This window comes from Coregonus lavaretus (genome assembly GCF_964263955.1).
Source record: "Coregonus lavaretus genome assembly, chromosome: 11".
Taxonomy (NCBI): domain Eukaryota; kingdom Metazoa; phylum Chordata; class Actinopteri; order Salmoniformes; family Salmonidae; genus Coregonus; species Coregonus lavaretus.
Window position 1 is genome coordinate 5,808,382 of NC_139998.1, and position 26,910 is coordinate 5,835,291.

General features: G+C 43.2%; 1 protein-coding gene across 1 annotated transcript in view; it reads right to left on the reverse strand.

The window, feature by feature from the left end:
• The window catches only part of LOC311137005 (FYVE, RhoGEF and PH domain-containing protein 6-like), a gene marked incomplete at both ends in the record, with an annotated part of 43,839 nt that overhangs the window by 15,341 nt on the left and 1,588 nt on the right, over positions 1-26,910 (reverse strand). The window contains 9 exon segments of the mRNA XM_084171333.1: positions 1,505-1,555; positions 3,211-3,298; positions 3,426-3,582; positions 4,731-4,882; positions 5,808-5,906; positions 6,077-6,218; positions 10,507-12,694; positions 22,027-22,090; positions 22,175-22,303. Of these exon segments, the coding sequence (XP_084027459.1) occupies positions 1,505-1,555; positions 3,211-3,298; positions 3,426-3,582; positions 4,731-4,882; positions 5,808-5,906; positions 6,077-6,218; positions 10,507-12,694; positions 22,027-22,090; positions 22,175-22,303 (3,070 nt within the window).

Below are 26,910 nucleotides of genomic sequence, written 5' to 3' on the forward strand. Positions count from 1 at the left end.
AGTAAAATCTTGGAAATTGTTGCGTTTATATTTTTGTTCAGTGTATATATATATATATATATATATATATATATATATACACACACACACACACACACACACACACACACACACACATACATACATACATACATACAGTCGTTTTTCAACCACTCCATAAATATCTTGTTAACAAACTATAGTTTTGGCAAGTCGGTTAGGACATCTACTTTGTGCATGACACAAGTCATTTTTCCAACAATTGTTTACAGACAGATTATTTCACTTCTAATTCACTGTATCACAATTCCAGTGGGTCAGAAGTTTACATATTATAAGTTGACTGTGCCTTTAAACAGCTTGGAAAATTCCAGAAAATGATGTCATGGCTTTAGAAGCTTCTGATAGGCTAATTGACATTATTTGAGTCAATTGGAGGTGTACCTGTGGATGTCTTTCAAGGCCTACATTCAAACTCAGTAATGCAGAAAATAGTCAAAATAAAGAAAAACCCTTGAATGAGTAGGTGTGTCCACACCTTTGACTGGTACTGTACATACACATACAATGAGGGTGGAATAAAAATACTGTGAAATTGTGAAAATGCTGATAATGCCCTTTTAGTGTAAGAGCTGTTTGAAAAGACCGCCTGAAATTTCAGCCTATTTTGGTGGGATGTAGTTTTGGCCTTCCATGGTGACATTCCCATGCAGTAAATTAGTAAATACACCAATAAGAAAGAGAGTTTCAAACATATCTGCCAATAACAGCTAATTTTCAGTTTTACCCTCCCACTCAGACCATTCCCAGACAGTCCTAGCAAAACTTTTGCTAAGAAGTTTATTTTTGTCAATTTTAATTGAAAACAATCACAGTAAGGTACTTAATTGTTAAACAGAAATGATTTGATATTGAGTTAAAATCGGCTGCATTGTACCTTTAAAGCAAGTTTTCTGCAATTCCACACATTTTGCAATGGGACAGAGAGAAAAGAAATGCAGTTTTACAGCTAATTTGCTGCAATTCTATTCATTTTGTAAGGACTTATGCCATGTTATTATGATTTCTGAGTGAAAATGACTAACAAAATCAATGAGGGCCTCCTGGAGGTCAGGGCCCCTGGGCACGTGCCCTGCGTGCCCGGTCGGTATTCAGTCATGATTACTACAAGTTTAGATAGCTGGCTAGACTACCTACCAATCTAAAAATTGTTAGCTGACATGGCTAATTGAGTGGCTGTCAGTGACTGACATAAGAGAAAAACTGCTGAAGTACAACCAAATTTCGAAATTGCGTATTCTTACTCTCAATAGTAAGTTGAGACCCCGACTGAGTTCCTATTTTTTTTAAATAATACAATTGGGTCGGGGGCCCCCTAGCGGTCGGTGGCCCTAAGCAGCTGCTTATGTCACTTATGCCTGGAACCGGCTCTTCCATTTGCTCTACTAAGAGGTACATGTAAAATAAATGCATCTAGAATGATGCAGGGATATCCTTGACCATGAAACCAAGTGCTTCGCTATACCTTGCGTGTCTTTGTAATCTGCTGAGTCTGGAGACAGGTTCTTCAGGTAGTCTGAAATTACACACCATTTTAGAGAACAGGGAACATGCTCAACCCAATGATATAATACAAGGAACAGACAATTGGCAGTACAATAGGTCAATACAAGTGTCTTGTATTGTGTAGTAAATTCCTGGAATGTAATCTAACAATCAAATATCCTAGTATACAACATCCAAAATGTGCTTGTGTAGTGGAATTATACAAGAGTGATATGGCGAGAGACATTCTTCACATTTTGGCACTGTTCAGAGCTGTGCGTCCTTTAGTCCAATAAGCTCATGGGATGCTAAACCCTCACTCATGCTAAAGCTTGTTTTGCCACCAAATCAGATTTTGACCGCACTTCAAAATCTTATTTTGACTGGCTTGAATAGGTGAAGAATTATGTTTGCAGTGCACTTATTTTACCAGTAGATGGCAGTGTACGACAAATTCAACACTTGGCCGTGTGAATGTGTTGAGTTGTTTACTGTTTTTTGCGGTTATTTTGGGTGTTATTGTGCAATGATCTGTCAAAGTGTTATTACATTTCTCTATGTGTTTTTGAAGACATTTTCCATTGAGTATGCCTTTTAGTCCAGAGGGGTATACACTACCAAGCAGTATCAATGAATTAGCCAGCTAAATTGCCTAAATATTCTGAAATGCCTTTATTTTTATTTTTTTATAGATAAACTTGAAATGGGCATGGTCTGATTGACTCAAGAACCAAAAACACATAAGTTTAGCATTCTTAATAAACTAGAAAATCAATAGTTATTTCCGGTTATTTATCCAAGTTAGCTGGCGAACTCATTAACCACGTTTCTATCCACAGTTTTTATGCGAGTAGTCATATCGTATATAGAAAAATCACGACAGCTATGATAGAAACCGGAAGTTTGGGTGTAATTTTATAAATGCTGACAGATAATTTGTTCGTTTGACATGGTGGGATCTTTTTGTGTCTGTAAAATGTACTATGTGGGAAATGGCGGTGGAAATGCCTATGCGCAAATATTGACATAATAACCATCATATCAAATTAAATTTGGAGTCACGCGATGATATGGTGTGTGGTCCTCCCACTACGACTCTGGAAACCATGCAGTTTATTAGGCTACAGATGAAATAACTTATGATGAACTTCACAGGGGGGTGAAAGTGCACGGTGATGAGCTTAATGCTGCTTTCCAATAAATATCAAGGTACTTATTCTGGTGACATAATGATCGATGCTTGACTGCCATTTGACAAATACAAATATTCTCGCTCTTATCCATAATAATCTGATCATGTAGACTAGACAACCTGCACAGCCTACCCGCACTGTATCTGTGAACTGTTGCCTAGAGCGCAGGTGCCAAGACCAGAGTAGGCACATTTGCTATTTAACGCAACAATTTTTGTGACAGAACTGTCGGTAGAGTTGAAAATGTGATGGAAACACATTGCACTTTTTTTTTGTGCACTACATCATCACGCACTGATTTTTATCCGCAACAAGTCCATTTGGTGGAAACATACCACTGGTGGGAAAATGCACATATTTTCTTTATGCGGATTCTAGAATATTCATATTAAAATCTGTCGCCAATTGGATGGAACCCGTGCTAGTTATCCTATTTGTAGTACACCACTCAGGACTAAGCTTGTCTGTGAAACCAGAGAGACACCTTAGTTACCTGTGAGCAGCAGCTGATACTGGGGAATCCTCTGAACAGGCTTCAGTAGGTAATGCTTCAGAGCCAGGCTGGCACAGCAGGGACTAGCCTGAGACAAAGAATAAACACTTTAGTACACACACTCACAGATCGACTAACAAACAAAGATACACACACCTTTAACTTTAAACAAATCACACACACACACAGAAAATAGGTTTCCCCAGTCCGTTTACCTCAAATTTCCGCACTACTGCAGCAAAGGCTGGGTTCTTCCTGTTCTGCTCGTCCAGTAGAGCCACATTATTTTCAAACTCTCTGATATATGTCGAGTACATCTTCAGATAGGGCCCTTTCTTCACGAAGATGTCCGCTAGCCGACCATGCTCGTCCCTGAGGGGTATACTACAAGGTAGGATCAATGAGTTTGCCAGCTAATTTACCGAAATATTCTGACATATCTTTCTTAAGAATAAGGAGTTACGCTTGAAATGGGCATGATATAGTTGAATCAACAACCAAAAACACATATCTAAGTTTAGCTTTCTTAATCTGAAAATGTGTGGTTATTTATGGTTGTGTATCGAAGTTAGCTGGCTAATTCATTGATCCTGCTTTGTAGTATACCCTTCAGGTCAAAAAAGCACAGTCAGACAGAGAGCAAGATGTCTTTAAAACCTTTATTTCAGGGTTAGAATTATCACAGTATTGGGAAAAGATGGAGCAGGCATTTTAGTTGACAGTTACACCTTAATCTGTGGTTTACCTCAGGAATCACTGGTCCTCTGTAGCTCAGCTGGTAGAGCACGGCGCTTGTAACGCCAAGGTTGTGGGTTCGATCCCCGGGACCACCCATACACAAAAAATGTTTTATGCACGCATGACTGTAAGTCGCTTTGGATAAAAGCGTCTGCTAAATGGCATATTATTATTATTATTATCACAGGAGGCTGCTGAGGGGAGGACAGGCTCATAATAATGGCAGAATGGAGTGAATGGAATGGGATCAAACACATGGAAACCATGTGTTTGGTGTGTTTGATACCATTCCATTTATTCCGTCCCAGCCATTACTGTAAGCCTGTCCTCCCCAATTAAGGTGCCACTGGCCGCCTGTGTCAGGAATGATAGATGTGTGTTTGATGTCAGTGATGTATGTAGGCGATATTCTTTTGTCATAGTTGTAATTTATGGTGATGGTGATGGATATGAGTGCTAGTGGTGGTTCCGGGCCCGTATTCACAGACATCTCAGAGTAGGAGTGCTGATATAGGATGAGTTTAGTCTTTTTGATCATAATGAATAAGATAATATGGACAGGGGAGGGGGGGGGGGTCTGATCCTAGATTAGCAATCCTATGAGAAAAGTTTAGAATAATAGCCCGGATCATAGAAATAGACTCATTCTATAATTCTAATTCTATAATTCTAATTCTATAATTCTAATTCTATAATTCTAATTCTAATTCAGGTACTATTGCTTCTGGCCATAGCATTAGAATAACTAGAATACACAAATTCCAATTGTACAGTTCTACTACCATTGTGTGACCCTCTCCTCCAGCTCGCTGAGCAGGTCATGGTTCAGTTCATAGAGCTGAGGAAGGTAGTACAGGATCTGGTTCAGAATACGCTCCTCTATAATAGGCTTCCCACTTTGATGAGACGCCTTTGCCACCGCATCACGGAAGTCCTGTAGGGGGAGCGATGGACGGGTCAATGGGAGAGACAGAGAGAGACACAGGACACACAACACACAGACGGACACACAATGTCTTTGTATAGCTTTCTTTTTTTTTTCACAGTAAAAAGTGTTAGGCTGCAAGCACACCACACCAAATGTTCCAAGTTTGGAACATTTCAATGCACTTAGATCTGAGCCATAAGAATGAGCCATCCTCAACCTCTGACCTCTATACCAAACGGTCTTACTTTAAAAGCCCCCCCTCCCCCTACACACACACCCAGAGTGGAGCAGGAAAGGAGGGGAGTAAGAGGGGATGAGAGGAGGAAAGCCTTGGGGCTCTCAGGGAAAGCTGTTTCTGCTTCTCTTTCTGATGATGGTGGTGGAGGTGTTTGATGCTGTTTTGTGGTTTATGGGACAACTCGGACAGCACAGCAACTGCTTACAGGGCAGAGCACAACACATACAGTGCCAGATAGGCTCTAAGGGGCCAAGGCCCTGTAGCAGGGATCTCCTGTGGTTTACATCTGCTCACAGTCATACTGCACTGCTCAGCTGACAGAAGAGAGGGGGGGACCAGGGTTCAAATCAGCGCCCCCACGTTCATGAAATATCAATGTGTCAGTGGAGCACCATACGTTTAAGTTAAAAGGACTGATAGATACTGAAATGTAAGCCATGCGGATGAGAGGAACTAGGAAAGTAGTGTACGGTCCAGAAACCCAATGTAAGTCCCTCATGGTGGACTGTGCCCCAGTAGTTAGCATAATCAACACACACGGAGGAGTCTCACTTACAGTACATACTGGAGTTCTCACTAGATATTTCATAATATGTACAGTAAAACACAAGCCACAGTTCTGTAGAGTATGATACGTCTTTCAACGCGTTGTTTTTTGTATCAAATGTAGCACAAAGATGGCAAAATACTTACAATATGGAGAAGCTTCAGGACATTGACAAATACATTCTTGGAGCTCATGATCTCCCTGGCAATGTGAACTATCTTGCTCTCCTTGGCACCACTGTCAGCCTAGTACAAACACAGGTACACACTAAGTCAATCACTACATTTTTACCAAGATTGTGGGTTCCATTCTCGCAGGGATCATATACTAGATTTGCACTCACTGTACTGAAAGTAACTTTATATCAAGTCATCTGCTAAGTGGCATATTTTCTATCTATTTTCTAGCAGCTCACCCCCCTCTCCCCATGCTGCTCAGGTTCTCCTTTGCTGGAGGAGGAACTGTCATCGTCCTCATCCAAGCTGTGAACCATGATGTCCTCATCCTCATTAGACTGTCCATCATCCATCTGGCCAATATCCTCATCTATAGAGCTCCTGTTGGGAGGACAGTAGATTAGTCAGTAATGCACATACGCAAACACACACTAAACACACACCTAGGAGAGAGAAAGGGTGGAGGAGAGTGTGAAATAAAAGTAGGACAGTGAAAGAGGGAGAGAGGAAGGAGAGGTTTGTTGGTATAAAACGCCTGAGTAAGCATATCACACTCAGGGAGGTGTCTTTCTTACAGAACAAGAAAAATCATCAGTCCAGCAGTATTCCAACATTTCCTGGAGTGACCACAGAGAACACAAAGGAAATAGATGTATGACAGACAGAGAAAAACTATTGCCTTGGGTCAGAGTGGTTTGGCTGGATGTCCACACTATCGCCAACCCAAATATTACAGAAAGCTCGGCTCCAAACTGGTCACTCCTCTCTACTCCTAGCTGCTTGTTGACTTGATCTTGAGGAAAGGTTTGGATAGGTGTCACAGGCCAACCCAAACATAAGAAAGGCCTGGTTCCAAACAGGTATCTCTACCCTAATCCTAGGCCCTTGACTCCAACAAGCTGTAATATGACGAAAACACCACCTAGCCAAGCAAAAGGCGTAGCAGAACTATTGTTGTTAGGTACTGGTTTAGAACTGGGCCATGGTGAGTGGCTACCTCAAGTAGTCTCCTCTGTGCATACTGAGGCCATGCCCTGTTTACAGTAGAGATTCTATGCTATGGCTGTATTTTTGAGAGGCTCAACATGTGTTAGATGCATGTGATTGTTGCACTCCGAAACAAAGTGGCCTGACTAACACACTAAGCTGTTGGTTCAAGGCACAGAACCCTAAACACTGTTACACAAACTGTAATCCTGAGCTGCTTTACATTTTCAAACGCCAACTGTGCTGCGCTTAATGCCAGTTGTTCAAGTACCGATAATACTGATCCATACCTTAAAAGTCTGACAAGAATAGGCCTCGATGCTAAAATGGTCATGACAAACCACTAAAAGAGTGACAGACAGTGTTACGTGAAAATGATAGTCCATGTAATCATCACTCTGGATAAGGCTAACTGCTAGAGGACACAACTGTAAATGTTGGATGTTTCTGAGGGAAGGGTCACACACACACACACACACACACACACACACAACATAAATCCCACTGGACTGTAGATAGATACAGTTCATTCGGGAAGTATTCAGACCCTTTGACTTTTTACATCATTACAGCCTTATTCTTAAATGGATTAAATAAACATGTTTCCTCATCAATCTACACATAATATCACATAATGACAAAGCGAAAACAGGTTTTTAGAAAACAGCATTCTGCAGTGATACGCCATCCCATCGGGTTTGGGCTTAATGGGACTATCATTTGTTTTTCAACAGGACAATGACCCAACACACCTCCAGGCTGTGTAAGGGCTATTTTACCAAGAAGGAGAGTGATGGAGTGCTGCATCAGATGTGGTCCTCTGTAGCTCAGCTGGTAGAGCACGGCGCTTGTAACGCCAGGGTAGTGGGTTCGATCCCTGGGACCACCCATACACAAAAATGTATGCACGCATGACTGTAAGTCGCTTTGGATAAAAGCGTCTGCTAAGTGGCATATTCTTTTTATTATTTATGACCTGGCCTCCACAATCCCCCGACCTCAACCAAATTGAGATGGTTTGGGATGAGTCGGACCGCAGAGTGAAGGAAAAGCAGCCAACAAGTGCTCAGCATATGTGGGAAATCCTTCAAGACTGTCGGAAAATAATTCCAGGTGAAGCTGGTTGAGAGAATGCCAAGAGTGTGCAAAGCTGTCATCAAGGCAAAGGGTGGCTATTTGAAGAATCTCAAATATTTTTTTTATTTTTTTTTTATTTCACCTTTATTTAACCAGGTAAACCAGTTGAGAACAAGTTCTCATTTACAACTGCGACCTGGCCAAGATAAAGCAAAGCAGTGCGATAAAAAAACAACAACACAGAGTTACATATGGGGTAAAACAAAACAAAGTCAAAAATCAAAAATACAGAAACAGAAATACATATATATACAGTGTGTGCAAATTTAGCAAGTTATGGAGGTAAGGCAATAAAATAGGCTATAGTGCAAAATAATTACAATTTAGTATTAACACTGGAATGATGTGCAAGAGATGATGTGCAAATAGAGATACTGGGGTACAAATGAGCAAAATAAATAACAATATAGGGATGAGGTAGTTGGGCGGGCTAATTTCAGATGGGCTGTGTACAGGTGCAGTGATCGGTAAGGTGCTCTGACAACTGATGCTTAAAGTTAGTGAGGGAGATAAGTGTCTCCAGCTTCAGAGATTTTTGCAATTTGTTCCAGTCATTGGCAGCAGAGAACTGGAAGGAATTTCGGCCAAAGGAGGTGTTGGCTTTGGGGATGACCAGTGAGATATACCCGCTGGAGCGCAGACTACGGGTGGGTGTTGCTATGGTGACCAATGAGCTAAGATAAGGCAGGGATTTGCCTAGCAGTGATTTATAGATGGCCTGGAGCCAGTGGGTTTGGCGACGAATATGTAGTGAGGACCAGCCAACAAGAGCGTACAGGTCACAGTGGTGGGTATTATATGGGGCTTTGGAGACAAAACGGATGGCACTGTGATAGACAACATCCAATTTGCTGAGTAGAGTGTTGGAGGCTATTTTGTAAATGACATCGCCGAAGTCAAGGATCGGTAGGATAGTCAGTTTTACGAGGGCATGTTTGGCAGCATGAGTGAAGGAGGCTTTGTTGCGAAATAGGAAACCGATTCTAGATTTAACTTTGGATTGGAGATTCTTAATGTGAGTCTGGAAGGAGAGTTTACAGTCTAACCAGACACCTAGATATTTGTAGTTGTCCACATACTCTAGGTCAGACCCGTCTAGAGTAGTGATTCTAGTCGGGTGGGCGGGTGCAAGCAGCGTTCGGTTGAAGAGCATGCATTTAGTTTTACTAGTGTTTAAGAGCAGTTGGAGGCTACTGAAGGAGTGTTGTATGGAATTGAAGCTCGTTTGGAGGTTTGTTAACACAGTGTCCAATGAAGGGCCAGATGTATACAAAATGGTGTCGTCTGCGTAGAGGTGGATCTGAGAGTCACCAGCAGCAAGAGCGACGTCATTGATATACACAGAGAAAAGAGTTGGCCCAAGAATTGAACCCTGTGGCACCCCCATAGAGACTGCCATAGGTCCAGACAACAGGCCCTCCGATTTGACACATTGAACTCTATCTGAGAAGTAGTTGGTGAACCAGGCGAGGCAGTCATTTGAGAAACCAAGGCTATTTAGTCTGCCAATAAGAATGCGGTGGTTGACAGAGTCGAAAGCCTTGGCCAGGTCAATGAAAACGGCTGCACAGTACTGTCTATTATCGATCGCGGTTATAATATCGTTTAGGACCTTGAGCGTGGCTGAAGTGCACCCATGACCAGCTCGGATTGCATAGCGGAGAAGGTACGGTGGGATTCGAAATGGTCGGTGATCTGTTTGTTGACTTGGCTTTCAAAAACTTTTGAAAGGCAGGGCAGGATGGATATGGGTCTGTAACAGTTTAAAATATATGTTGATTTATTTAACACTTTTTTGGTTACTACATGATTCCATATGTGTTATTTCATCGTTTTGATGTCTTCACTATTATTCTAAAATAAAATAAGAAAAACCCTTGAATGAGTAGGTGTGTCCAAACTTTTGACTGTTACTGTAAGTGAAACTACTTTTCATACATACATTACAAATATAACCACCAACCTATGAAAGGTGTGCTACTAAGACAGAACAAGCCTCAGTAGAGTTTCCAACACAACATACTAATGATCAATTATAGGAGCACCACCAAAAGAGTGATGTGGAAAATGGATTTAAAGGGAACTCTCTGCTGGTGATTTGCTGAATGTACAATCCTAAAGGAAGGCTGTGATTGGTTAATGACCTATAATATCAATCTCTATGTATAAAATGGGTCATACTTTCAAAAGTACCAGAGAGCCCAATCTGGAAACTTGTAGAGTATATTCTTTTAAACAATATGTCTAAAAATGAACAAAATCAAAAAGGGCAGTTTTGAAATAATCATAATAATATTTTTGCCAGAATAATCTGAGATAACAAAAATATTTCCCGTCCACGATGGCGTGGAATCGCTCAAATAGAGTTTGAGTCACTTTGTATCGCTGTGGGTTCGAATCAGACCCACTGCCTTCGTGACACTTTCACTCTTCATCCATCTTTCCCACTACAGTATCTCTCCTCTCTCCAATAAAACACACAAAATATGTTTAACCCTTTAAAAGAAAGAAAAAGAGAGAAAGACGACAAAAAGAGCAAGAATACCTCTCACTATGCTTCTGTTGTTGATGTTCAGTGTCTTTCTCCAGGGGATGGTACGGCTCCGGTTCCTCGTACATATGATCATCATCATCATAATACAGGTGGTTGTGCCAGTCCGACTGGTCGGGAGGTGTACCCACCGGCCCCCCACTTCCCAGTCCCAGTCCCACAGGTAGGATGATATACTCAGGTAACTCCTCGTAATAAGGCACATTCTCATACTCCACCTCCGGAGCCTGCGCCGCTCCGGGGTAATGGAACTCGTCCACGCTCTGCTCCACCCCCACCTCAATCACCCCAAGCTGGGGACAGGAGAACCTGCGAGCGCCCGATACGTCCAGGTGATCCTGAAAACGCATATCTTGGCCACCCCCATCCACACACTGCTCAGCCTCTGCGTAAGCTGCAGTGCAGTCTACAGACTGGCCTCCATTGTCTAGCAGCTTGGGCAGCATCTTGACAGAGAGCTTCAGCTCCAGGAGCCTCCGGAAGGAATTCCATTTCTGTCCCTCGGAGCGGGTGAAGTCGGCAGAGGAGAAGGACTTGGCTCTCTGTTTCCCCAGGGTGGAGCGAGGCAGCTTGGACAGCGTCAGTGTTTCACCAATGCTGTTCTTACGAGAGACAGGTGATACCAGCGTCTGAAGGATGCTCCTTCCTGGTCCTGGTCGCTCCCCTGGGGTTGCAGGGAGTGCTCTCATAGCTTTCACATTTAGAGCCCTGCCATCTTGACCGCCCTTAGCGAGTACACATCCATCATTATCACTATCTGAGGTCTTTCCTCTCTCCCCTTTTCCCTCTTCTGATAGTTCCTTCTCCAGTACCAATGCTGCCGGGGAGCTGTGTCTCTGTGGTTTCTTGGGGACGGCGGACATCTTGCTTTGAGCCACCCCATCTTCCTCGGAACTCCAGCTGGTTGCCACGGTGAGAGGCGAGTGGCAGTTGGAGTTGAGCTCCAGCTGGTTGGGCAAACCGGTCGAGTAAGGATGACAGGTAATCACACCATGGATCACCTCCTTGTCTACTGAACACTCCATTTCACAGACACAGTCATCCACCCATCCCTTATTCTCCTCCGTTACATCCTGAGGGAGGTGCGGATGGGAGGAGGTGGCAGAGGTCTGTGCTCCCTTCTCAGGTTCAGACAGAAAGGCTTTCTTTCTGGAAGAGGGAGCAGGTGCAGGTGGAGGGCAGGGTGTCCTGGACGATGAAAGACCCTGCCAGCTTTCACTGGTGCGGACAGGAATGTTGTGTGCGTGAGCAGTTGGTGCGTTGACAGACAGAGACGGGCTGCTCTTCCTCTCCAGTGACACCTTCACCTTTCTGACTATTGTCTCTCTCCCTTCCCTCCCCTCCTCTGGGTCTTCCTGTCCAACCAGGGCAGACTTCCTGGGTTTCCATGGTACAGGGAGGGGGAGAGGCTTCCTATGGACAGCTGGGTTTTGATTGGGCTTGCCAGTGTCTCTATCAATAGAACAACAGGAGGTGATGGTGTCACCACCACCGTTGGCTTCATTGCTCTGGGTGCTCTCCTGAGGAAGAGGGCACTTTATGTCGGGGCGTGATGACGTCCCAATGTCTGAGTTGACGTTCTGATTTGTGTTTAAGAGGTGGTTATTGGTGGACAGCAACACAGCCTGTACACAGACGTCTGGTAAAGTGTTGTTAACTGCTTGGCTCTTGTTGTGGTCTCCTTTGTTCTCTCGAGATCGAGATCTGGGAACAAGCTTTATTCTGGATTCCTCCATTTTGCCTTTGTAATGCAACGTTTCCAAGTCTTTTTCAATTTGGTCAATCACTACATCTGGCATGTTATCGTTCCCCACACACAAACAGTTCTTCTGGCTACACAGACAAATATGAATAATATAATCCCAATCTGGTTTCTTGTTCTGTTGCTGCTGTATTCCATTTCTGCAGTTCAGAAGATCTATACTTCTGGACATTTCCGATGGTCTCTGACCATCTTTCACTGTGGTCTGATTGTGATGTACAGTCTTTGATAAGAGCGGTTTGGACTCCACTGCAGTGGTGAGGCATGGTGGTTTGGGGGCCACAACTGGTTTAACCTTCTTTGGTGTACCGGGGGAAGCCAGATAGAGGCCATCTCTTTTGGGGGCCGAGGAGGGAGAGGGCCCTGGCTTCTGGGGCTGAGTGATCTTTGGTTTGGGGGCCACCGGTGGCTTCTGCATGCCTGGAGAGCGAGAGAAACTGGCATTAAAAACAAAGGAAAAGTGACACCATCACCCTCTTACATGTCAAACAGTCTTAACTGAAAGTAAAAGTTAGAACTCTAAAAATTACATTGAATTAATAATTGAAAATCCCAGAACTGTAGAATAGAAATGACATTGAAATGCTCTGTAAAAGCTGACAGATGCTGGGCTAACAAGGAGAAAGGGGTCAGAGACCTTTCCTGTGTGTGTGCGTGCACATTTCCACTCAGGGGGTTGGCATACGGGTAAATCCATTTGAATTCAATCACTTTTTGAGAGCATCCCTTTTGATTTAAACAAAACTTTTCATACATTTGGCCGTGGAAGAAGTGGTCAGAAAGTGACTTTTTGGACCTGAATGCCAAAACATTCAGGAGATAAAGGGTCTCAAAGCTTACACATTTTGCATACCCCACCATACCATGAGACATCCATGTCTTCATCACTGGAAAATAGAAACGATTGACTTTGATATTTAAATGCTTACAAACAGTGTTTGTAAATTGTCATTTTTTATCCTTTAACGATCTAAAAGCGCACACTCAGATTTTTTTTCATGTTTGCATATGTTGTAGCTTAGACCCTGTTTAACATCATCTAAGTTTTTTGAGTTGCTACAACGTATGCAAATAGAAATATGCTCGTTTTTAGATAATTATGTTGAAGGATAACACATTTTATAAAAATAAAAAATAAATAGTTTGACAATCCTGTTTGTAAGCTTTTAAATTATATCAATCTCAACCGATTATATTTTCCAGTGATGAAGACATGGAGGTCTCATGGTATGGTGGTGTATGCAAAATGGGTCAACTTTTAGCACCTTTATCTCTTGAATGTTTTGGCATTCAGGTCCAAAAAGTCCATTTCTGAGCACTAATACAATGGGAAAAAATGTATGGAAGGTTTCGTTAAAATCAAAAGGGGTGCTGTCAAAAAGTGATTGAATTCAAAATTGATTCAAACATACCAGGCATATCACAATACTATTGTTTTCTCCACACACTTCACAGCAGTACAGTAGTCTGCTGCTGAGTGGTCAAGTAGACGGAGTAGCTCCGTTCCAATTCTCCACCCTTCTGTACTTGTTCACTTCTCCTCATGGATTTAAAAGGAAAGGACTGGTGTAAGAAATATGGTGGAAACTCCCGCTATCCCATGGTTACGCCAATCCAGTGTTTTTAAATATGTGTAGGAGTCCACGAGGCGAGTGCTCACTGGGATACACACAAGTGTGTGTTGCAAACAAGGTCCCCAAGCTGCTGAGGACAAAAGCTGCAACATGTACACTGAACAAAAATATAAACGCAACATGTAAAGCATTGGTCCCATGTTTCATGAGCTGAAATAAGAAATCCCAGGGATTGTCCATATGCACAAAAAGCTTGTGTGCACAAATTTGTTTATGTCCCTGTTAGTGAGCTGAGAAGTATTTCTGTCTGAAGTATTCTGTCCCCATTCTGATTTACTGGGCCTGGCTCCCCAGTGGGTGGGCCTATGCCCTCCAAGGCCCACCCATGGCTGCACCCCTGCCCAGTCATGTGAAATCCATAGAGTAGGGCCTAATGAATTTATTTCAATTGACTTATTTCTTTATATGAACTGTAACTCAGTAAAAACGTAGAAATTTATGCATTTATATTTTTGTTCAGTATAGAACTGAACTGCTGACACAAATAGAGATAAAGGCATCCAAAGGGAGAGAGGTGGTGGTTTGGCTTGTCCTTGAGCAAATCAGCAGTCTGAAAACCACACTGTTATTCTGTATTATTTATTCCCACTCAGTTTGGCCTGATCTGAGTGTGCCACTTTTCTAAACAAAACAATGCAATGTAATACAGTCAACTGAAAGCAAAGAGAACAGTTACCTTTTCTTATTGCAACACAAAAACAAAATAAGAGTATACTGTGATTGATGGACATTATATTAAGAATCTATTGGTTGATGAATTTTTACTCATCACAGGCATTTGGGAGTTAACCCCTAAAATACATGCTCTGTAGTTGTTTGCATTCAACTTTGTCCCAATACTGCAGGCACAACGACAATCAAAACTAACCTACACTGTAGGCCTATGCACTAGGGCCACCAAATCAACAATGTGGTGATTATTATTTTTACCTGTGAAAATATATATATATAATCCCAAATGTATTATTGTTTAAGTCAATAGGCGACTATAATAAGGTTTGTGTAATGTCTATTCTCTACACAGGTAAATTAAGCTTGCTTTTCAAATGCTCGGCCTAACCCAATCGAAATAAATTAATATTTCTCATCAACTACAGCCTGTCAATTCACCTGCGCTCATTATGATGATTAATGCCGAACACTCCTCCGGCTGGCTTCTCAAACATTTTCTTCCAAGGGAAACCGCCGGCTTACTTCCTTCTGATATTTGTCAAGACTCAAGTGTGTTGTCAAAACTTTGTAAGTCATCTTGCGATCCACCCTTTAAAGATTTTGTAACGTTTCTTCTTCTGATCCTGAACAAGCAACAGTTGCGCTGCACTGATCCGCTCCGATGTTATCAACTCTGCCTGTGAAATCCACGCTGTGACCGCCAATGTACAAATTTGCTTATTGCTGGTCATTCGCAACATGTCCACTAGGGGGCTCACAACTCCACAAATCAAATAAAACATTTTTTTCACCTTTATTTAACCAGGTAAGCCAGTTGAGTACAAGTTCTCATTTACAACTGCGACCTGGCCAAGATAAAGCAAAGCAGTGCGATAAAAACAACAACACAGAGTTACATATGGGGTAAAACAAAACATAAAGTCAAAAATACAACAGAAAATATATATACAGTGTGTGCAAATGTAGCAAGTTATGGAGGTAAGGCAATAAATAGGCCATAGTGCAAAATAATTACAATTAGTATTAACACTGGAATGATAGAGATGAAAGAGATGATGTGCAAATAGAGATACTGGGGTGCAAATGAGCAAAATAAATATCAATATGTGGATGAGGTAGTTGGGTGGGCTAATTTCAGATGGGCTGTGTACAGGTGCAATGATCGGTAAGGTGCTCTGACAACTTATGCTTAAAGTTAGTGAGGGAGATAAGAGTCTCCAGCTTCAGAGATTTTTGCAATTCGTTCCAGTCATTGGCAGCAGAGAACTGGAAGGAATGGCGGCCAAAGGAGGTGTTGGCTTTGGGGATGGCCAGTGAGATATACCTGCTGGAGCGCATACTACGGGTGGGTGTTGCTATGGTGACCAATGAGCTAAGGTAAGGTGGGGATTTGCCTAGCAGTGATTTATAGATGGCCTGGAGCTAGTGGGTTTGGCGACAAATATGTAGTGAGGACCAGCCAACAAGACCGTACAGGTCACAGTGGTGGGTAGTATATGGGGCTTTGGTGACAAAACGGATGGCACTGTGATAGACTACATCCAATTTGCTGAGTAGAGTGTTGGAGGCTATTTTGTAAATGACATCGCCGAAGTCAAGGATCGGTAGGATAGTCAGTTTTACGAGGGCATGTTTGGCAGCATGAGTGAAGGAGGCTTTGTTGCGAAATAGGAAGCCGATTCTAGATTTAACTTTGGATTGGAGATGCTTAATGTGAGTCTGGAAGGAGAGTTTACAGTCTAACCAGACACCTAGGTATTTGTAATTGTCCACATACTCTAGGTCAGACCCATCGAGAGTAGTGATTCTAGTCGGGTGGGCGGTGCCAGCAGCGTTCGATTAAATAGCATGCATTTAGTTTTACTAGTGTTTAAGAGCAGTTGGAGGCTACGGAAGGAGTGTTGTATGGCATTGAAGCTCGTTTGGAGGTTTGTTAACGCAGTGTCCAATGAAGGGCCAGATGTATACAAAATGGTGTCGTCTGCGTAGAGATGGATCTGAGAGTCACCAGCAGCAAGAGCGACATCATTGATATACACAGAGAATAGAATCGGCCCAAGAATTGAACCCTGTGGCACCCCCATAGAGACTGCCATAGGTCCAGACAACAGGCCCTCCGATTTGACATATTGAACTCTATCTGAGAAGTAGTTGGTGAACCAGGCGAGGCAGTCATTTGAGAAACCATGGCTATTTAGTCTGCCAATAAGAATGCGGTGGTTGACAGAGTCGAAAGCCTTGGCCAGGTCGATGAAGACGGCTGCACAGTACAGTCTATTATCGATCGCGGTTATAATATCGTTTAGGACCTTGAGCGTGGCTGAGGTGCACCCATTACCAGCTCGGAAACCGGATTGCATAGCGGAGAAGGTACGGTGGGATTCGAAATGGTCGGTGAACTGTTTGTTAACTTGGCTTTCGACAATTTCGGCTGCTAGTTTTAGAAAGAAAGGGTCCGGATTGTGCAAGTTGCAGCGGAGGGTGCAGAGCTGGTGGCCGGGGTAGTGGTAGCCAGGTGGAAAGCATGGCCAGCCATAGTGAAATGCTTGTTGAAATTCTCGATTATTGCAGATTTATCGGTGGTGATAGTGTTTCCTAGCCACAGTGCAGTGGGCAGCTGGGAGGAGGTGCTCTTATTGACTTTACAGTGTCCCAAAACTTTTTGGAGTTAGTGCTACAGGATGCACATTTCTGTTTGAAAAAGCTAGCCTTTGCTTTCCTAACTGCTTGTGTATATTGGTTCCTAACTTCCCTGAAAAGTTGCATATCGCGGGGGCTATTCGATGCTAATGCAGTACGCCACAGGATGTTTTTGTGCTGGTCAAGGGCAGTCAAGTCTGAGGAGAAGCAGGGGCTATATCTGTTCTTAGTTCTGTATTTTTTGAATGGGGCATGTTTATTTAAGATTGAGAGGAAATTACCATTGTGACCTGTACGCTCTTGTTGGCTGGCCCTCACTACATATTCGTCGCCAAACCCACTGGCTCCAGGTCATCTATAAATCACTGCTAGGCAAATCCCCATCTTATCTTAGCTCACTGGTCACCATAGCAACACCCACCAGTAGTCTGCGCTCCAGCAGGTATATCTCACTGGTCATCCCCAAAGCCAACACTTCCTTTGGCCGCCGTTCCTTCCAGTTCTCTGCTGCAAATGACTGGAACGAACTGCAAAAATCTCTGAAGCTGGAGACTCTTATCTCCCTCACTAACTTTAAGCGTCAGTTGTCAGAGCAGCTTACCGATCACTGCACCTGTACATAGCCCATCTGAAATTAGCCCACCCAACTACCTCATCCCCATATTGTTATTTATTTTGCTAATTTGCACCCCAATATCTCTATTTGCACATCATCTTTTGCACATCTATCATTCCAGTGTTAATACGAAATTGTAACTATTTTGCACTATGGCCTATTTATTGCCTTACCTCCATAACTTACTACATTCGCACACACTGTATATATATGTTCTGTTTGTATTTTTGACTTTATGTTTTGTTTTACCCCATATGTAACTCTGTTTTTTTTGTTTTTTTATCGCACTGCTTTGCTTTATCTTGGCCAGGTCGCAGTTGTAAATGAGAACTTGTTCTCAACTGGCTTACCTGGTTAAATAAAGGTGAAATAAAAAATAATAAATAATGTGTTTGTTACTTGAACTCTGTGAAGCATTTAAAACTCAGCAAAAAAAGAAACGTCCTCTCACTGTCAACTGCATTTATTTTCAGCAAACCTTAACATGTGTAAATATTTGTATGAATATAACAAGATTCCACAACTGAGACATAAACTGAACAAGTTCCACAGACGTGTGACTAACAGAAATTGAATACTGTGTCCCTGAACAAAGGGGGGGTCAAAATAAAAAGTAACAGTCAGTATCTGGTGTGGCCACCAGCTGCATTAAGTACTGCAGTGCATCTCCTCCTCATGGACTGCACCAGATTTGCCAGTTCTTGCTGTGAGATGTTACCCCACTCTTCCACCAAGGCACCTGCAAGTTCCCAGACATTTCTGGGGGGAAATGGCCCTAGCCCTCACCCTCCGATCCAACAGGTCCCAGACGTGCTCAATGGGATTGAGATCCAGGCTCTTCGCTGGACATGGCAGAACACTGACATTCCTGTCTTGCAGGAAATCACGCACAGAACGAGTAGTATGGCTGGTGGCATTGTTATGCTGGAGGGTCATGTCAGGATGAGCCTGCAGGAAGGGTACCACATGAGGGAGGAGGATGTCTTCCCTGTAACGCACAGCGTTGAGATTGCCTGCAATGACAACAAGCTCAGTCCGATGATGCTGTGACACACCGCCCCAGACCATGACGGACCCTCTACCTCCAAATCGATCCCGCTCCAGAGTACAGGCCTCGGTGTAACGCTCATTCCTTTGACGATAAATGCGAATCCGACCATCACCCCTGGTGAAACAAAACCACGACTCGTCAGTGAATAGCACTTTTTGGTCCAGCGAAGGTGGGTTTGTGCCCATAGGCGACGTTGTTGCCAGTGATGTCTGGTGAGGACCTACCTTACAACAGGCCTACAAGCCCTCAGTCCAGCCTCTCTCAGCCTATTGCGGACAGTCTGAGCACTGATGGGGGGATTGTGCGTTCCTGGTGTAACTCGGGCAGTTGTAGTTGCCATCCTGTACCTGTCCCGCAGGTGTGATGTTCGGATGTACCGATCCTGTGCAGGTGTTGTTACACGTGGTCTGCCACTGCGAGGACGATCAGCTCTCCGTCCTGTCTCCCTGTAGCACTATCTTAGGCGTCTCACAGTACGGACATTGCAATTTATTGCCCTGGCCACATCTGCAGTCCTCATGACTTCTTGCAGAGTCAGTAGAAAGGCCTCTTTAGTGTCCTAAGTTTTCATAACTGTGACCTTAATTGCCTACCGTCTGTAAGCTGTTAGTGTCTTAACGACCGTTCCACAGGTGCATGTTCATTAATTGTTTATTTCATTGAACAAGCATGGGAAACAATGTTTCAACACTTTACAATGAAGATCTGTGAAGTTATTCGGATTTTTCAGAATTATCTTTAAAAGACAGGGTCCAGAAAAAGGGACATTTCCTTTTTTGCTGAGTTTATTTGGGCTGCAATCTGAGGTGCAGTTAACTCTAATGAATTTATTTGCACATGCAAGTCAGTGAAAGGTAATCTCAACAGAGTGGAATTATATGTATATATTTTATTGTAAATGTAGGTAAATCAACCTATCAAGTGAGAGATAGGCATGGTCCTGTTCTTGTTCCTCCTCTCTCATTGGGCAGTGAGGGAGTTTGAAATGACAGGAGGGGTCTGGCGCAGGGGTGTGAATGTTTTCTGGGTTTACTTTAGAAACTCTTCAGTTGGTACTAATCCATATCAGTCCACTAGGACTTGCTGCAGTATATAAGTAAGTATATAGGATTTAGAAAAGCAGTGGACCATGTGAGAGAGCTCTTGACCCTCTCTGACCTGTTATTGTAAAAGAGAATGTCTTTATTTAACAAATGTAACTAAACCCTTGTTATGTGGCAATTCGGTAGAACTCCAACCAGTCATCCAGGATATTGCATACTCTCCTCTGAAGACTCAAATCAAATCAAATCAACTTTTATTTGTCACATGCGCCGAATACAACAGGTGTAGACCTTACCGTGAAATGCTTACTTACAAGCCCTTAACCAACAATGCAGTTTTAAGAAAAAGACGAGTTAATACAAATATTTACTAAATCAATTAAAGTAAAAAATAAACAAGCAACAATAAAATAACAATAACGAGGCTATATACAGGGGTTACCGGTACCGAGTCAATGTGCTGGGGTACAGGTTAGTTGAGGTAATTGAGGTAATATATACAGTACCAGTCAAAAGTTTGGACACACCTACTCATTCCAGGGTTTTTCTTTATTTGTAGTATTTTCTACATTGTATAAGACATCAAAACTATGAAAAAACACATATGGAATCATGTAGTAACCAAAAAAGTGTTAAACAAATCAAAATATATTTTATATTTGAGATTCTTCAAATAGCCACCCTTTGCCTTGATGACAGCTTTGCACACTCTTGGCATTCTCTCAACCAGCTTCATGAGGTAGTCACCTAGAATGCATTTCAATTAACAGGTGTGCCTTCTTAAAAATTAATTTGTGGAATTGATTTCCTTCTTAATGCATTTGAGCCAATCAGTTGTGTTGTGACAAGGTAGGGGGGGTATATAGAAGATAGCCCTATTTGGTAAAAGACCAAGTCCATATTATGGCAAGAACAGCTCAAATAAGCAAAGAGAAACGACAGTCCATCATTACTTTAAGACATGAAGGACAGTCAATACGGAACATTTCAAGAACTTTGAAAGTTTCTTCAAGTGCAGTCGCAAAAACCATCAAGCGCTATGATGAAACTGGCTCTCATGAGGACCGCCACAGAGACTCTGCTGCAGAGGATAAGTTCATTAGAGTTACCAGCCTCAGAAATTGCAGCCCAAATAAATGCTTCACAGAGTTCAAGTAACAGACACATCTCAACATCAACTGTTCAGAGGAGACTGTGTGAATCAGGCCTTCATGGTCGAATTGCTGCAAAGAAACCACTACTAAAGGACACCAATAAGAAGAAGAGACCTGCTTGGGCCAAGAAACATGCGCAATGGACATTAGACTGGTTGAAATGTGTCCTTTGGTTTGGAGTCAAAATTTGAGATTTTGGCTTCCAACCGCCGTGTCTTTGTGAGACGCGGTGTGGGTGAACGGATGATCTCCGCATGTGTATTTCCCACCATAAAGCATGGAGGAGGAGGTGTTATGGTCAGGGGTGCTTTGCTGGTGACACTGTCTATGATTTATTTAGAATTCAAGGCACACTTAACCAGCATGGCTACCACAGCATTCTACAGCGATACGCCATCCCATCTGGTTTGGGCTTAGTGGGACTATCATTTGTTTTTCAACAGGACAATGACCCAACACACCTCCAGGCTGTGTAAGGGCTATTTTACCAAGAGGGAGCGTGATGGAGTGCTGCAGCAGATGACCTGGCTTCCACAATCCCCTGACCTCAACCCAATTGAGATGGTTTGGCATGAGTCTGACCGCAGAGTGAAGGAAAAGCAGCCAACAAGTGCTCAGCATATGTGGGAACTCCTTCAAGACTGTTGGAAAAGCATTCCAGGTGAAGCTGGTTGAGAGAATGCCAAGAGTGTGTAAAGCTGTCATCAAGGTAAAGGGTGGCTATTGATTTGTTTAACCCTTTTTTGTTTACTACATGATTCCATATGTGTTATTTCATAGTTTTGATGTCTTCACTACTATTCTACAATGTAAAAAATAGTAAAAATAAAAACCCTTGAATGAGTAGGTATGTCCAAACTTTTGACTGGTAGTGTACATGTAGGTAGGGGTAAAGTGACTGCATAGATAATTGAGAATAAACAGAGAGTAGCAGCAGCAGACATGGTTCTTCCAGCTTCTCCACCTCCCGGGCCATCTGTAGGACCTCACTGGAACGCACTGATACCTTACACAGAAGGATTCACATTGGGTGAATTTCTTTACCTGAAATAACTATTTTTTCCCCCTTTTAATTGTTAAAGTCTCCTACAAATTTGAGTGCCTTCTTGCAATCAACAATCTGACCCTGGGGCCTCTGAGTCTTCTGGTGTTTCTTAACCAGGGAGAGCGCCTGAGCAGCCAGAGAGGTCAATAGCATCCCCTCCGTTGGCAGACAGGCCTACGACACAACCATAACTCGCATGATTCAACAATCAATTTTGGCCATCTTCAACCATTCACCAATCAGATCAACAGACATATTTAACACATTACATTTAAAAAGAGCTCTACTGTATATCTAACAGATGTGCTGTGTCCTCACAGTTTCTTTAGTTGGGGTGATGTTGGACGGCAGGGGAGACGGTGGCAGCTGGACACTCATTCTGACTCCTAAAGCTGAGGATGGCACAGGTACCACTCAATAGCCGCACTGAGATCTGATCCGACACCTGGCAAGACACATAGTAAAAATACTCAAAAGTGGGGACTGCCTCTTCGTTTAACCCTAGCTTAACCATAATTAAACCACAAGGTACCCACCGGACACAAACTGGTTGAATCAATGTTGTTTCCATATAATTTCAACAAAAACATTCAATGGGATGATGTTTAATCAACGTGGAAAACTGATTGGATTTGAGAAACGTAATCAACGTAAAGGCATTTCTTAAATGTTTGTATTTTCCACCTACCTTTTAACCTAAATCCAATGACATGGTTCAAATTCTTGTTGATTTTACATTGAATTCACGTTAGTTGACAACTGGATCAAATGTAAATCTCTAGATGTTGGACTGTCGTCTGTGTCCAGTAGGTAGATTCCTAACTGACACTCCTCACCTCTCCATTGTGATAGCTGATGAAATATTCAATAAATACTTCATGATTTTCATTTCTCTATTAAAAGTTATTATTACAATAGAGACAATAACCCACTTTAGAACTGAAATGGGCCTTACATCAGCCATTATGTAATTGGAGTATCATAGGTTTGTCAGAGGCAGAGTATCGGGTTGGGACCGGTGGGTCACCCGTCAAGCCCCACATCCCCTGCTTTGTTTCAATCCCCTTCTCTGGTCCACACACACACACACACACACACACACACACACACACACACACACACACACACACACACACACACACACACACACACACACACACACACACACACACACACACACACACACACACACTCAGATCTCCCAGAGACTCTCATATGACTGGGCTGCCCAGCAACTTACTCTTTTTGACTGGGCTTGTCAGTGAAGGGCCTTATAGAGCCAAGGATTACAGAGATTAGATGTCAACTATACTGGGCTGATGGTTTACTCTCTGTTATGGTTACCTTTAGGTTAGGTGAGGTCAGATTAAAGAGACTACAGGACAAAAAGTAGCACATTTACATAGATTTGTGGAATTTCAGTTTACTTCCGGAATTGACTGAACTTTAAAATTGACCCCAACCCTGCTCCTCATCTTCTCCTTCACTCCAGCCTGCCAGGTCCATTCCTCCGTGACAGCTCCATCTTGTTCACACATCAGCCCACCACTCTGATCCCACATGGCAGTAACTGTCCCACTGTGGACAAAAAGAAAGGTAGGGATGTCATAGCAGGTCACAATACGCTCCATTTATTTCTGCTTTACTCTATGTTCCTTGACATTCAGTGGCACAGCATTTTTTTGTCACGAGTAATGGCACAATAAGCAATACAATGCCTACTGGCTACTGACATTAGGCAGTGGTGACATTCAAGATCCTGTCAAGTTATCTATGTTTTGTCCCTAAACTTTAGTGATCCACTGATCCACCTTACCTGAACCGGGAGACTAGCTCAGCGCTATTCATTCATTATTACAAACTGGTCCTTCGAGCCAGATACAATACATGACCAAAGGTATATGGACTCCTGCTCGTCGAACATCTCATTCCAAAATCATGGGCATTAATATAGAGTTGGTCCCCCCTTTGCTGCTATAACAGCCTCCACTCTTCTGGGAAGGCTTTCCACTAGATGTTGGAACATTGCTGCGGGGACTTGCTTCCAGTCAGCCACAAGAGCATTAGTGAGGTCGGGCACTGATGTTGGGCGATTAGACCTGGCTCGCAGTCGGCATTCCAATTCATCCCAAAGGTGTTCGATGGGGTTGAGGTCAGGGCACTGTGCAGTCCAGTCAAGTTCTTCCACACCGATCTGGACAAACCATTTCTGTATGGACCTCACATTGTCATGCTGAAACAAGAAAGGGCCTTCTCCAAACTGTTGCCACAAAGTTGGAAGCACAGAATCGTCTAGAATGTAATTATATGCTGTAGCGTTAAGATTTCCCTTCACTGGAACGAAGGGGCCTAGCCGAACCATGAAAAACAGCCCCAGACCATTATTCCTCCTCCACCAAACTTTACAGTTGGCACTATGCATTCGGGCAGGTAGCGTTCTCCTGGCATCCACCATACCAAGATTCGTCCGTCAGACTGCCAGATGGTGAAGCGTGATTCATCACTCCAGAGAACGCGTTTCCACTGCTCCAGAGTCCAATGGCGGCGAACTTTACTCCACTCCAGCCCATGCTTGGCATTGCACATGGTGATCTTAGGCTTGTGTGCGGCTGCTCGGCCATGGAAACCCATTTCATGAAGCTCCTGACGAACAGCTCTTGTGCTGACGTTGCTTCCAGAGGCAGTTTGGAACTCGGTAGTGAGTGTTGCAACTGAGGACAGACGGTTTTTACGCGCTGCGCACTTCAACACTCAGCGGTCCCGTTCTGTGAGCTTCTGTGGCCTACCACTTCGCAGCTGAGCCGTTGATGCTTCTAGACATTGCCAATTCATAATAACAGCACTTACAGTTGACCGGGGCAGCTCTAGCAGGGCAGAGATTTAACTTGTTGAAAAGGTGGCATAGCTGTGTGGTCGATTTTACACACCTATCAGCAACAGGTGTGGCTGAAATAATCTTATCCACTAATTTGAAGGGGTGTCCACATACTTTTGTATATATAGTGTTTACGGTATGCTGTTATTAGTGAACCTACTGTATCTTTAATGACATTTTATTTTTTTAAACTTTATAGTTTGAAAAATCTGTTAAGTCTTTAACCATTTAGCATGTCGTTACCTGAGTGGGTGTGTGATGGTGCCTCTTCCCACTGCAGTGATCCTGGCCAGTATAACAAGGCTGAGGTGGCCACTGAACACCTTGGTATAGAACCCTCCACAGGGCAGACCAGAGTGGCTCTGGCACACTGCTACATGACCAGACGGGTAGCTGGCTACGTGAACATATTTAGATTTAGATATCAGAGATTTAGACATTAAGGTTGCATTTAATTTCAGGAAGATGTTCCCTCCCCACTGCCCTGATTCATTGTCTTCACAGATCTTCAGACAACTGTCATATTGGTTTAACATACCCAGTGCTGTCAGATCTGTGAAGGTTAGTGAATGAAGGCAGTGGCTAGGAAACATCCTGGAATGAAACACAGCCCTAGTTGGGAAACCATCTTATATGAAGGAGGAGCCATCGTTGATCCTGTAGGGTAGTTTCTGCTGTGGTGGTTCCTGGTCCTTGTTCATCTCTGGTATTTGAGGCATTCCATTCCACAGTGAACGCCAGGCCATCCCTCCTGCTCCTCCTCCCCCTCCTCCTCCTCCCCTTCCTTCTCCTCCTTCTCCTCCTCCCCCTCCTCCTCCTCCCCTTCCTTCTCCTACTCCTCCTCCCCTTCCTTCTCCTCCTTCTCCTCCTAATTTGATGTCTCCATAGTGGCGGAGGATGGGTGGTTTGTTTAGGCCATTCTCTGCTTGGTTGTCTGCAATTTTCTGTATTAAATGAAGTCAAACTTCATGAGAAAGAGCACCACCTGAGTCAGAGTGAAGTGAGAGGTCACACACATGTAAAGTGACACATTCAAAGTAATTGAAACAGCAACTATGGGAAATGTGGGTATGTTGTGTCGCAGGCAAAGGTGTAGAAATAGATAGAATAGAGTAGAATTGAATAGAATAGAATATAAGTCCATACATGGGGATCCTAGCCAACTGTCGCCTCTCAACCACCCACTGATACAGGCTAGTCCACTGAGGCTCCTCACAGGTTGGTTCCTTTGACTGGACAATCCAACCTGCATGGACAACATGCACAAACAATACAGTACAACTTTATTGTCCACGTTACAGCAAACAACGGAATTGTAGACATCACACACACACAGTTGAGAGGTCAAGCTGTAGTGCAGCGCCCCTGGATAGAGAGCATGTTGTGAGGTTAAGTGGCTTGCTGAAGGGCACAACATGGGTACATTACATGTACTATACATGTACATCTACCACTCACTCAGCTATAATATATATTCATATATTTCACTTAGGAAATTGCTTTCATCCAAAGTTAATTACAGTACAGTAAGTGCATACATTTGGGATCCCTGCAGGAATTGAACCCGGGACCTTGGGGTTGGGTTCCAGCTGTGACTCAGTTTGGTACAGCGGATACAGCTAGGGCAGCACTGCTAATGGTCTATACTAGGAACATTGACTGCGTAGAGCGAGGAGTAATACAGTGTAAGGTGTGTGATAATGTCATACCTTGTTCTTCACTGGTTTTTGAAGAGATGGAGAAACTTCTCGTACTGGGTGCATGAGCTGGAGGGAAATCCTTCAAAAACACGACAGCTTTATGGGAATGGTATCTTAGATACAGAAAACAGATAATGTATTCAGGGCCTGGCGCCACAACAAATCAGTTGGACGGGCATTTGATTTCCATAGGGGGGCACGTTTTT